This window comes from Spea bombifrons, chromosome 6, assembly GCF_027358695.1.
Source record: "Spea bombifrons isolate aSpeBom1 chromosome 6, aSpeBom1.2.pri, whole genome shotgun sequence".
Lineage (NCBI taxonomy): Eukaryota > Metazoa > Chordata > Amphibia > Anura > Pelobatidae > Spea > Spea bombifrons.
In genome coordinates, this window is record NC_071092.1 from 30,068,765 (window position 1) to 30,082,488 (window position 13,724).

Here is a 13,724-nt window from a genome sequence, read left to right on the forward strand (position 1 = left end):
ATGTCATCACGCACGGGACGCAGCAGGCGGTTGATTTGGAAATTGAGCCGCGACAGCAGGGACATAGACCGATACGGGGCTTCGAAGGAAAAAAAAAAGTAGGGGGCATATAGGAGGAGGAGGAGGAATTTTACACCGGGGCAGCACTTAAGCTCAGGAAGTAATGCAGGAAGAAGGCTGAGTGGGTGTAAAGGTAACAGGAATCAGTAAATAGGTGTTTGGAGGATACAGGAGACCAGTAAGGAGCGGGGCCAAGAAGGGGGCTGGGAATACATTTCGTGACCAGGTGACAGAAGGACCCACAGTGGGTAAAGGAAGTTACAGAAGAAAGTGGTCTCGACAAGGACACCGCAAAGGCCGTGGGCTGACCGGGAGGTAGTCATGTGTGTCGCAGTGTGACGGAGTGGAGGTGACAGTAGGCCAAGCATTCCTGCAGGAAGAAGGCGCCCGGGTCACAGGGACACGGGCCCAGCGATGGCTCAGATCCAGGAGCTGCTGAGCCGGGAGCTAAAGGTCCAGCTGAGGGCCAGAGACACAGAGGAGAGGTAACTCCACAAGTGCAAAACAAATGAGCTGATGTGTAGCTTGAACAAGAAACAGTTAAAATGCAATGGAGTATTTTAGGGATAATCTGCACTGATTCGGGGGCACAAACCAGTCTCTAGAAAGTTTATGTATCATCGATAGAACGCTCTTTACTGTCTGGAACGTATGGAATATGCTCCACACCGGAGTCAGTTTGGGCAATGTGTAGCCATTGCCTGTTAGCCTCTGATCTGTGTTGATTGACATTTTATGGCTGTAGTAAGGGACACTATTTAAAGGAATCCATGTGAGGCAGAAACATCGGGGATTCCATCACACTATACAACATTTATTGCTCGGAGATCTCGTTTGGTTGTGTGTACATGTTGGTCATTTCAGCAGCCCCCCGGAATCTGAATTTTTAGGGTGTACTTCCCTTTCTGTACTTCTTATTGATGTAGTAAGGAGCATAAATTATTTTAACGTCTGTGAATTGTCAGATATCACCTTAATGAAATATACTGAAAGGCCATTGATGCGTTTTCTGCTTAAAAGAGTAGAATGTTATGCTTTCCGCACCCAGCCCTGTCATCTTTCTGCTGTTCTGTTTCTAGATCTCTGAACGTGAGGATCTGTATTGAGCTGCAGTCTTCTGCCGGTCTGAGCCATAAAAAGGTATGTGTTATCATTCAGTGTAAGCATGAACCTGGACGCGAGAGTGGCTCAAAGCCTTTTACAGGAACACGACCCTGCAGCGTCACTCGATTACAAACCAGAAATGGATCCTTGCTTTGTCAAATCACTTTCACTGTACTTGATACGAAGTTGTCACAGTATGACAGTTTCCCAAATAGCTCATACAGTGTGACGGCCTCTGCTATTATATGGGTTATATTTGACCTGTCTAAACCATGATAGCATGTTGTCTATGGCAGCGCTCCTCAACCCTCTCCTCAAAGCCATGATTTAGGTATTACTCAGTTGTGTCTATGGTGTTTAAGGTGTTTTTGTTGTTTCATTTTGCAACACCTTAGACACACCTGAGTAATACCTGAATCCTGGACTGTTAGGTGTGCCTTAAGGAGAGGGTTGAGGAGCACTGGTCTATAGCGCATTCTAGTGTTTTATCATGTGGTGTTCGGGGTATCATCAGTTGTTTCTGGGAACGCTATTACTGGGGCCACTAAAGGCCATTTGTGTTAGAAGTGTTTTGTGAAAGTAGGACAGATTAGTGGCTAAAAGTTGTCCTTTGCAGGATCTGGTGGTCCGGATGACAGATGACACAGATCCATTCTTTCTCTACAATCTTGTGATCTCTGAAGAGGATTTTCAGAGGTGAGACCTGTGCCAACTCATAATATAAATTGTAATGCCCTTTAGGTGCTTTATTAAGTATCTCCTCTCTTCCTTTATACATGAACCCAGTCTGAAGACTCAGCAGGGCCTCCTGGTTGACTTTTCTGCATTTCCGCAGAAGTTTATTGATTTGCTCTATCAGTGTATCCAAGAGGAGCGGAAAGAGGTGCCAAGGTAAGGTGATAGTGACCCCATAGCAAACTAGAGGTCCATATAATATATATCTCATATGCTACTTTGTGGTATGAATTCAGGCTTTGGGTTATCTTGCAGCTTTGTCATCTTAACCTGAGTGTAAAAATGGTCTCTCGCATTTGACCCATAACTAGTGGTCTGGAGTATATTGAAACTAGTAGAGGGCAATAGTCAAGTTTGAGTCAAGGCAAGTTCCCAAAGGGCCATGATAAAGACTAAAAAAAACTCTTGAATTTCAACCACCACCAGCTAACAGTAACAAGCACTTGGATCTTCAGTCCTGCTTGTGGCCGCGTTGCTGTTACAGTATGATGGCTAACTGCAAATAATCTTTTCCTTCAGATTCCTGCTGCAGCTGTCTCCTTCAGCCTCTGTCCTGGGCAATTCCCCTGCTCAGCTGGATATTATAGAGACAAATCCGTTTAAGCATCTGACACACCTTTCATTACGACTTCTGCCAGCAAGTGACTTGGAAATTAAGAGCTATCTGGCCAACTGCTTACGATGCATTAAGGTAACGATCTCCGGGGACCGCACCAAATGAGTATTTCCTAATGTTGTTTGTGCATTTACCAGAAAATGTTTTGTTTCTGTGCAGGAAGAAAAACATCTGCTACAGCAGACACTCAAAAAAACCGAGGAGGATCTCAGTCGGCAGCTGACTTTCACTCAACAGGTAATACGCGGTACAAGCTATGTATAAAACTTTTTATCCCTAAGGAGAACAATGTAATGTTTCATTCTGACCGCTCCTTCGGTTGCTATAGTAACAAGGCACCTTTTCAAACTTTGTATACATAACTTCAAGCCATTGTATAGACAAAAAAATATTTAGCTTGCTTCTTTTTCATTATATCCCTTCACCTTATAAAAAAAAAAGTTATGAAAAAACCCAAGCTTTTCTTCATATATCTGAATTATTAATGTATATCGCCACCGTGTATATCTCACAGATTGTACTAGATACATCTAGTGTTTTGTCATGAGTACCTCGGTTCAGCGTAGCATGCACTTTTAACCCTTTATTGTGTTTTATGTAGAGCCTGTCTGAGAAGTGTCTGGAGTTGGAAAGGATAAAGAGCGAGTCATCAGCTATGGCCACAGCATTAACGAGCAAACACTCAGTGGAGCTGGCAAGCGAGAAGGAAAATGCTCAGAAGGTACAACATTGTTCTTCATGTTATATCAAGAATGTAATTCTGCGTATGTAATATGTAAGTGGACATTAGGAAATCATGTTGAAAAAGAACCAGAATGTTTATATACCGTATTTGCTATGATACAAGAAGAGCAAATGCTCTGAAAAATAGTCTTCTATTCGAGGTCGTCTTATAATCAGACCTCAATTAGAGGTCTTAGTACAAGACTAATATCCAGATCCCCCGCAGCGCTGCAGGAGACCTGGATCCCCTCCGGCATCTGTGCGATGCATGCAGACATCCTCTGCGGCTGCCGTCACTTCCGCCAGGGCTTCTATGACAGAGCACTGGCGTGACATGATCTTCCAGTGCTCGGTCATAGAAGCCCCAGCAGAAGTGTCGGGTAGCAGCAGAAATTGTCTACGTCCAGCGGCTGCCCCCGCTAACACCAAGGAGTCTGGAGCACAGGGGACAAGTCTGGGGATGCATCAGTAAGTTTGGAGGGGCATTTAGGGGATATAAGGTATATCAGGGAGGCTGAGCAGCAAATAGAGGGGTATAAGGCATATTTGGGGTGAAGATGAGTGAAGACGGAAAATCTGGAAGCCAGCTGGTTATTTTTAGGAGCCAGGATGAGGTATGTCAATAGAGTACAGAAACTTAGGAGCCAGATGTGAAAATGTACCATGGCTACCTGGGAATTGTCAAGCTCTGGAGTAAAGAACGCACAGGTGGAGTGGGCATTGAACGTGTTTTAGGTGATCCCTGCTTTCCTTCAGCATTTAACACTGAACAGTTTCTATTCTTTCTACTGTTCCTTTTATAATTTATCTGTATGGTGTTTAATCATTACTTTGCAAACTAATAGTCATTTGGACTATAGTTCAATCTCTGTGCCTACAATAACCTTCCCCGATTATTCTTCTCCACTTCGTTTTTTGCCTCTTTGACGTTTCAATTTATTAACACAATTAGCTGAATTCTAATTCTGAGCTTACTGGAATGATTTCATTCTAAATTTAGTGACTTTCTTCCAGGCAAATCAAATGCATTTTATCCCGGTTTAGCCACTTAAATCTCAAAATTAAATCTCAGTGATCTAGGATTCCAAGTTAATGAAACTCATAGCTGGATTCCCTTAGTCCCTCAATGTCTCATTGACTCATGTGTATAAGCTGATCATACTGTAGTTCATAATAGAGAGGGCAGATGCAGAGAATTGTAATGTGTTCAGTGTGTCCCACTTTTCTAGGAACCCGAGGTACATCAAGCTTTTTAAAACACATTCATTGGTAAGATGACAGTTTTAAGAAATTAAAAAAAAACTTCCTGCTTGCAATTATTATTTTTTATTTTATATAGCGCCATCAAATTTCGTAGCGCAGGAAACAGGACAGGACGTAACAAGTAGTATATAACATAACAATTTGACTTACAGAAACAGGTGAGGAGGGCCCTGCTAAAACTAACATTTCTTTTAATTTTGTTTTTATTTGTAATTTTCAATACATGTAGAAACACATAAACAAAAAATACCAACATTTAACAGTCTTAAAATTAAATACACATAAAAAAAATGGGTGTATGGATATTTCCAATCAGGAATAAATTCATTGTATACATCTTGTTTCATATAAATGTAATTTTACATTTATATCCAAAAAAAAAAAGCCGGGGTATGTGTTAGTTAATAATTTAATCATAAATCCTTTAATTTTATAATTTATGAGGACTGGATTATAAAATTAAATGACTTATTATTAAATTATTAACTAACTCAAACTAACATTTTTATCATTATGGCAGCCCTTTAAATGCACAAACTGCTCTCTTTGAGCTTGTCATGTAAGTAGTCTGAGTAATGAGGCTAATCATATTTTAGCGTAATACACAGGCTGGTTTTAGGATTATATAAATTATAATGCTGAACACTTGCTAGTTACATCAGGTTTAAATTGACGATGGATTACCTTTAATTATTACTATTATTATTATTATTATTATTCCATGAAGATTAGCAATGATACACTGATATTCTAAGTGGATGCCTAGTCTGAAAAATGTCTGTCTATACCAGTCTATGCACAGAATATTGTCAGTATTTTTAAACTAACTGCATTGCTTATGAACCATTTTTTCTGATTGCTGTCTGATAACGATAGCTTTCTGGACATGAATCTTCAGCCTGCTGATTTGCAATGAAGAGCTCCTACTGCAGGTCTCGCCTCTCTTGGCACGCATAAAGTGAAGGAAAACCTTTTTTGAACAGCGAGAGACAGAATAACAACAAAAAAATCCAGAATAACGCATTAAATAAATTTTATAAATTGATTTTCATTTTACCCTTTGCAAAACCTGATGGTAGCAAAACCCTTGTTGGCAATCACAGAGCTCAGATGTTTCTTGTAGTTGGCTACCAGGTTTGCACATATCTCAGGAAGGATTTTGTCCCACTCCTCAGGTGCTGCAGGATTTCAGTCCTTCACAGCATAGTGTGTTTCCAATTGTTTTCTTGGTGACTATGGTCCCAGCTGCCTTGAGATCATTGACAAAGATCCCCAGTGTAGTTCTGGGCTGATTCCTCACCGTTCTCATTGAAAATCCACAAGGTGAGATCTTGCATGGAGCCCCAGACCGAGGGAGATTGAAAGTTTTATTTTGTGTTTCTTCCATTTGTGAATAATCACACCAACATTTGCCACCTTTTCACCAAGCTGCTTGGTGATGTTTTTGTAGCCCATTCCAGCCTTGTGTAGGTCTTCAATCTTGTCCCTGAAATCCTTGGACAGCTCTTTGGACTTGGCCATGGTGGAGAGTTTGGAATCAACTCGTTGATTCCAAATTCAGCTCGTTACCTGTATAAAAGACACCTGGGAGCCAGACATCTTGCCGATTGATAGATCACGTACTTATTTCACTCCGTAAAATGCAAATCAATTTATTTATATAATTTTTTTTGTTCTGTCTCTCGCTGTTCAAATAAACCTACCATTAAAATCATAGACTGATCATGTCTTTGTCAGTGGGCAAACGTACAAAATCAGCAGGGGGATGAAATAATTTTTTCCTTCGCTGTACTGCTTTTGGTGACATGGGAGAGTATAAGTATCGTCTCAGTTTTCTGTCACGCCAAAACTCATTCCTAATCCTCACGCCTGAACACGTGGAGTTGCTAAAATAATCTTGATTAATCCATGGTTTGTCAATCTGGATGAAGGGATATGCTCATGATCTGCACTCACACGGAATACACGAGGCCAATCATCCCATGCCCTCTGCATATAGTTTGTGTAATTGGGGAATAACTCTGGTTCGCTCCACCTCCATTTACTTGGTTCCAGGATATCTGTTTCTGTAGCTCGTCAAAAACAGCATCTGTATTTCCTTCCTTCTCATCAGTTTTATATGCACGTTTTAGACACGTACTCAGTTAGTACAGCAGTATGAACAGCAGAGGAAGGAATTGGAGAGCTCGCTCCAGAAGAATACAGAGATGATGCAGAGCCGCCTCGCAGAACTGGAAACCTCCAACAAAGAGCTTCTAGAGAGGCGATTCAAAGCAGAGTCAACCATCCGTGAGCTCCGTGCCAAGTACCAAGGCCTAGAAGAGGTAATTTACCCTATAATTCCAACGCATAAACACGGAGTGATAATCTCTCATTGCAAAGTCAGGTTTCACAACGTGAATTATCATTGAAGTAAACAGCGTTTGGGTTGGCATCACACAAGCGGCTGAATATTCAACTTTTAGCCAAATTATCTTGCGTTAGTACCCTTTCCTATTTATGTGTTCACTCTATTTAGAACTCAGAGTCTTGGTGTTGTCTTAGATAATTTTAATATTACATTTATCTCCAATTTAATGGCTGAAATTGAAATCATGGGGTGCTGGTTCTGTAGGTTGGTACTGCTATCACTCACTGTCTCCATTTCAGGAGTCCAAAAGGACTCAGCAGAAAGTTGTGGGGCTACAGAGAGAGAATTCAGCTCTGGATGCAGAATGCCACGAGAAGGAGAAAGAAGCGAATCGTCTACAGACGCGATTAGCTGTTCTAGAACAGGAGCTTAAGGACAAAGAGCAGTTGTTGCTGAGAAGCAGTGAGGTCCTAAAAGCAACCCAGGAGCAAAAGGTATTGTTTGGCAGCATTTAGTATGATGTATGCATTCACATGCACAGTGATTCATGTTTTGTTTGCTGTAATGCCGGATTATCTGTTCTCTACAGGCCAGCCTTGAAACAAGTTCTGAGAAGAAGAGAGTCCAGATTGGGAAGCTGGAGGCAACAATAAAATCATTATCCTCGGAGCTTCTTAAAGTGAGAGTCAGGAATAGACAAATGTTGCTTTCATTTTGCTTCTAGACATTTCCTTTCATTGTTTTGATACTTAGTTTCACTGATCCATTTTAAAGATAAGTAACTCTCTCCCTTCTGACCAATTTTTTGTAAAGGCAAATGACATAATTAAAAAACTGCAGGGAGACCTGAGGAATCTTATGGGAAAGTTAAAGCTGAAGAACGCAGTGACTGTGCAGCAGGAGAAGCTCCTGGCAGATAAGGAGAAGCAAATTCAGGAGGAGCAGAAGCTGCGGCACGAATCCGAAGAGACATTGCACGTGAAAGAGGAAGAGGTGAGGCGTGTGTGAGAGACGGGGATCCCAGCTGGAGGTGGGTGGAATTGGATATAATCAGATGGATTTCAAATGTGCAGGTTCTGACATGCATATTAACATACATTCACATATATTAACATGCACACACATACTAACACTTACACAGTAACATACACATGCATACTAACACGCACCGTATTTGTCCGAATATAGGCCGCACTATCCCCCCCCACTTTAAGTTAGGCAGGCAGCAGGGTTAGGATACCCCACAGCGCTGCAGGGGACCTACAATCAGATACGCTGAGACAGCCTCCCCTGCCAGCACTTTCCACGGAGGGAGTGCCAGCAGCGGAGGTAGTTAACGCTTGCATCGCCACAGCCGGTGAACGTCTGCGTGATGTGCTTTAACAATCTCCCTTGCACCGGAAGTTGTGTATGCTTTTTTTAACCGGTACCGTTGTTGGCTCAGGGCAGCTCTCCTGCTCCATTGGCTTAGCGTTTCTGGCATCGAAATACCTTAAACACTTTTATTTCTGATTTGTCCACTTTAACAAACGTACGCCTAAATAAGACTGAATTACTCCACGCTGCAGTTCTTTCATGATTTTTGGCGAGGGCTCATGTCGAGCAGACTAGTTAAAAGTGGTTGTGTGCTTCTCTTACAGGCCAACAAATTGCAGGAGCGTCTTCAAGAAGCTGAGCAGAAGCTACAGGAAAGCAAGGAGCTGCTGAAGACCAACGAGAATGGTGACTATACAGTCTTAATGTGATTGTTACATCCAACCGATACTGTTACACCAACCGATACTGAGCTGGTCCTGCTGGATTTCCTAAACGTCTAATGATTGTTTGGCTTACTCCTTTGGTGATCAGCATTTTTTTAAGTTTTTAGATTCATTTTATTACTTTACATTCTGAATTTCTATTGTGGCAGGAAAAATGCAGTTTTATTAAACAATTGGAGAAATTGACTGGTATTGACAAAACATGATTTATTGTTTTATTCTCTAAATAACCTAGATATATACTACTGAGCCACATTTGACAGCTCCTACATGTAGGAGTTGTTTTTTGGTCATACGTGTAATACACAAGAAGGTTAAATGTCTGTTGTGGTGCGATATATGAAAGGAAGAGAAAGTGAGAACATGAATCTATACCCAGAAAAGACATTAATATAGTAAAGTATTAAATACAGCAGTAAAGTATTTTCTTTGGACTGGAACAGTAGGTCGAACACGATATCCATACAAACATTTTTTTTGCACTCCTGCCTTCAAAAATATTAAGTCTCGACTTGCTGGAGATGTGCCGAGACGTATACGTGCGACACATTAGCGTGCTGACGATGGTTTCTACAATTTTATTTTACAATGACTACTAATCTGTGCAGCAGGTACTGGTCCTACGTATAATTTTTGGCCTGTTGTTAGGTTTCTGTAATGTCCCAAATGCCTGTATGTTTACTTATGTCTTGTGCAGTTATCAACTGGCTGAACAAGCAGCTCAACGAGAACCAGTGTGCGGCCACTAATCCCATCAACGCTCCTTTCAGCACAGCCATGCCTGCCCGCCAGCCGGTGAGTGACACAACCTATTTGCATGTGGTCATATAATTCCAAACCACTGTTTTTTTTGTTGTTTGTTAAGAAAATGACTAATGCTCTTATGGTCTTAATTTGAAAATTATTCCAACGTCGCCTTTTTCACCACAGCCAGAAAATAGGTTGGCTTTTCACGCTTCTCGGACGGCTTACCCGTTGTCTTCTTCGTACCCAGTTAAACCCAATGTTTCATCAACTGTGGGATCCCACCAGTCCACGCTAGAAGCAGCCTACACGGTTCCAAAGGTAAGAGCGTGATACACTAACAAATGTTAGTTTGTAAGATTTTTTCTTGCTGTAAAACATGATGCTTGTGTTCAATGTCACAGTTCTCCCTCATTGATAATCTTGCCTATAGGTTCAATACAACAACCAAGTTCCCAAACCAAATATGCCAGGTGTTATACCCCAAGGTCCTCCTGGATTAGCCTCTAGTACAAACAAGGAGAAGTGAGTATCTACTTCACGTAACTTAATGAATTTTCACTGTGATCGATAACATACCGTATTTGCTCCATTATAAGACAAGGTTTTTTTCAGAGCTCTGAAAAATACCCCTTGTCTTATAATCAGGGTCGTCTTATAATCAGACCTCAAATTTGTCTGACTATGAGACGACTAAGATCCAGATCCCCCGCAGCTGCAGGGGACCTGGATCCTCCTGTCTATCCCCCCCCCCCGCCCCACTTACCGGTGCTTCTGAGTCCCCGGTGTGTAGCCGGGGCAGCGTGTAGATGTCTACGCGATTCGCGTACACAACTTACGCTGCGGCCGGAAGGAGGTGTGGCTAGCAGCGGGGGTTGTCTGTGTCCATCGCACCGGTGCAGGGAATTCTCTCTGACAGTCGGCTGCAGGACCTCCTTCCGGCTGCAGCATAAGTCGCGTAGACATCTACACGCTGCCCCGGCTGCATGACAGGGGAGTCAGAAGCACCGGTAAATTTGGGGGGGGGGGCATAAGGCATTTCTGGAGGCAGAGTGTTCTATGAAATGCCTTTTAACCCCCTAAATCCCACTCTGCCTCCAGAAATGCCTTTTTAACTCTCTATACGCCACTCTGCCTCCTGAAATGCCTTAAACCTCCCTATATGCCACTCTGCTCCATAATATGCCTTTTAACCCCCTTAATGCCAGTGACATATAGGGGTATAAGGTATTTCTGGAGGCAGAGTGGCACATAGGGGGTCAAAAGGCATATCATGGGGCACAGTGGCATATAGGGTTAAAAGGCGTATTATGGGGCAGATGTGCATAACTGGGGGGGGGGGCAGGTTGGAAAATAGAAGGAAATAAAACCAAAATATTTTTCTCAATCATAGCTTTTATTAAAAAAAATTGTTTACATGAATTAACATTTACTGGTAAAACTTTTTTCCTATAGGGTCGTCTTATATTCAGGCTTTCTTTTTTTCCTAAATTAATATTCAGATTTGGGAGGTCGTCTTATAATCGAGCAAATACGGTAGTTTTCCCACAGTAACCTTTATTATTAACATTTTTAGTTACCAATGATATATGTCTAATTTCAGTGGAGAGATATCGGGTTTGGATCTAAAGTACCTTAAAAAGCGAGAAGTTGGATTTCCTTTACGGGGACTCAACCAGAATCTACCGACAGCCAAAGGTAGGGCCTGACGTGTTTGTCTATAAGTGCCTGTCTTACACAACCGGTTTTGGCCAGAGGACTGAATTCCAGACTTGTGACATTAGTGGGGGGAAAAAGTGCGGCCTATATTCGAGCCAATACTGTATATATCATATGCTTAATGTTGTTGTTCATGTTTCATTGATATATATATGCTAAAGTATGATGAAGTTAAGAGTCCCTCATTCATGCTCCTCTTATATGCTATAAAGCTAATTACAGGAGCTAAAATGAAAAGTCCTGTTGTAGCAGCAGGGTAGGTGTCCTGATTTACTGAGCTAGCGCTAAATCATTTATGATAAAACCAGTGTTTAATACGGTTTCGTTTGCACATTACAGCAACACAGACCAGGACAGGGGCTCTGCTTACCCAGTCTGCATACTTCCCAGGACAAACATCTTCTTCGTGATGGATAAAAAAAAATCCTAGGTGATTAATGTTCTGGCTCCCGGCACATATCACAGGACCCTATTATGGGAGAAGAGTCCGGTAACTTGAACAGTGCCCTCCATCATCAATAGAGCAGAAATGGCTTCTGCTTTTCCTGTTCATCCTGTGGATCTCGTTGACGATGGTGTCCACCTTGCCCTGGATTCTTGACTTTTGTGTATATCTCGTTTATTTTCATCTCCTCTGCATTCATTCAAAGACTGTACTGTATTTTAAAGGCAATTTTTTACATTTTTTTCCACATTAAACCTGCTGTGTTGCTACTGAAAAACTGCTGACATTGCTGAGATATTTTACAGCAGAACATTTTCAGTTTAACTGAAAAGGAATAATCTCTAACCCCTGTACTTCTAGGTCCGTCTCATGCTTGTGTAAAATCGTGACTGATCCGGCTACCTAAGTGCCTGTCCTGTTAGCATATTTATTGCAACGTTTTACATTAGGGAACCAGGGTGTTACAAAACTTTCATGAACCATCTAAATGCGTCTCCTTCAGTGTTGCCCCCAATTACTTGGACATTAGTAATACTGTATTTAATATCATATATACACTTAAGGGCTTTATCGCCCATCATTCCAAAGTTGCTTCCTTGACATACTCCTGAAATTAAACTTTTATTCACGTAGCTGTGGGATATTTAAAAGGATTTTAGCATGACTGAGACAGAGCCTTATATTAAATGACATGTTGTAACCTTATCTGCTAACCAAGTGGTTAAGTTGCCGTTCTACCTCTCCTGTCGTCTAACATTTAGCCTTTTTAATGCGGTAATCAGATTGTTTTATAAAGCGATTTGACAGATGTGAATATTGAACACTGTAGAACTGTGAAATTGTTTTTTTTTTTTTACAGCACTTTTCTTGTAAACATTGATTTAATTGGTCATACTAACTATGGGTCCCACCAAAAACCTTTATACCGTTTTTAAAATGGAATTCTATTATTCAAAGTAGGAATGAAATGTGATTTTCTTGGAGGGAGACACTTTCCTGCTTCAAGGGTTTTAGTCGCTCCACAGTTAGCTTATGATTCAGTGGAACAAGAGATTTAAGAGGAAGGGGATAAAGCTCAACCTCTGAGACGGCTGCTGGATAGAAGCGTGTGGAAAGGTGTGCTCTTCCGTGTATTTAGTGTACTGCGCCGGGTACAATAGTGGCAGATGTCACAGTTAACAAGTTAATATTTTCTGATAAGTATATGGACTTTGCTCTTCTCCCAGGACTGTCTGCTACAATAATGGGAGAAAAACGTACCAATCGATCAAAGATAAGCCCGGAAATACCACCGCTTGCCGTATTTCACATTGTAGCTCAGAACCATTGCTGTCTGATCTCCGGTATTCTGCCCCCTGTGACCGCGGTGCGGGAAGCTGCGTAGTTCATTTCACTAACTGTTAATTCAACATTTTTGTCAGATTATGAGTAGACATATGTGATTATTCTAAACATGTTAGTATTACCATTTCTCCATGTTGCAATATACTTTGCTTAACCCCCTTATCGTATAGAAAATACATAAGTCTCATCTATCCTCAAAGGTTATTCAACAGCTGTAAATGCTAAATATCCTGGGGCAGGAAAAAGGTTGTTCCTTCAAATTTCAATATAAAAATATTTAGGTTTATTCATAAATGTACATCATCCAGATCTGGGCCAATGAGAAATGTTCAAAGTAACAAGGGGGGAAAAAAAATAAAAACAAACAGATATTGTTAAATTATACAACACTTTATACAAAAAACACTTTAAATAACCAAGCAAAAATATACACAAATATATATTTTTAGAAGAAAAATTCACATCGGTTATTTTATAAAGCTTTTTGCGGATGTTTATCTTCAAAATCTAGGACTAAAATATCTGCTATTTAAGACCCTTGAACGTCTATGGGATGCGGTACATCGCTGGCCGCCATAGCTATGTTCAAGTGGAGGAAATAAGAAGGTTCTGAGAAAGGCCACCAATAAAACGTACAGACAACCCCAGAGCAACCGGCTTGTGCTTTGTGGGTTGTGTATTCAAGTTTTGGAGATCAAGTATCCAACAGATAGTGGTATATATACTACATACGGGAGTAAAAGGGGAATCGTGGTCAAAGCCAAAAGGTATAACTGTAAAAAGCTGTTCTATCAAACGTTTCAAGACGAGCAACAATATATCTGATATTTCTGGTATATAATTTGATGGTTGCAGCCTCAG

The 13,724-nt window shown here is 41.1% G+C and overlaps 1 protein-coding gene across 1 annotated transcript; it reads left to right on the top strand.

Annotated features, from left to right (window-relative positions):
* Positions 1 to 391: 391 nt before the first annotated feature.
* On the top strand, positions 392 to 11,534 carry SASS6 (SAS-6 centriolar assembly protein). Its single transcript, XM_053469335.1, has 17 exons — positions 392 to 545; positions 1,140 to 1,200; positions 1,781 to 1,860; positions 1,951 to 2,055; positions 2,419 to 2,590; positions 2,675 to 2,752; positions 3,117 to 3,236; positions 6,634 to 6,825; positions 7,151 to 7,345; positions 7,441 to 7,530; positions 7,665 to 7,844; positions 8,492 to 8,573; positions 9,309 to 9,406; positions 9,542 to 9,676; positions 9,789 to 9,880; positions 10,959 to 11,053; positions 11,414 to 11,534. The coding sequence occupies exons 1-17, from the start codon at positions 475 to 477 to the stop codon at positions 11,482 to 11,484; spliced, it is 1,917 nt and encodes a 638-aa protein (XP_053325310.1). The 5' UTR covers positions 392 to 474; the 3' UTR covers positions 11,485 to 11,534.
* The last annotated feature ends 2,190 nt before the right edge of the window (positions 11,535 to 13,724 follow it).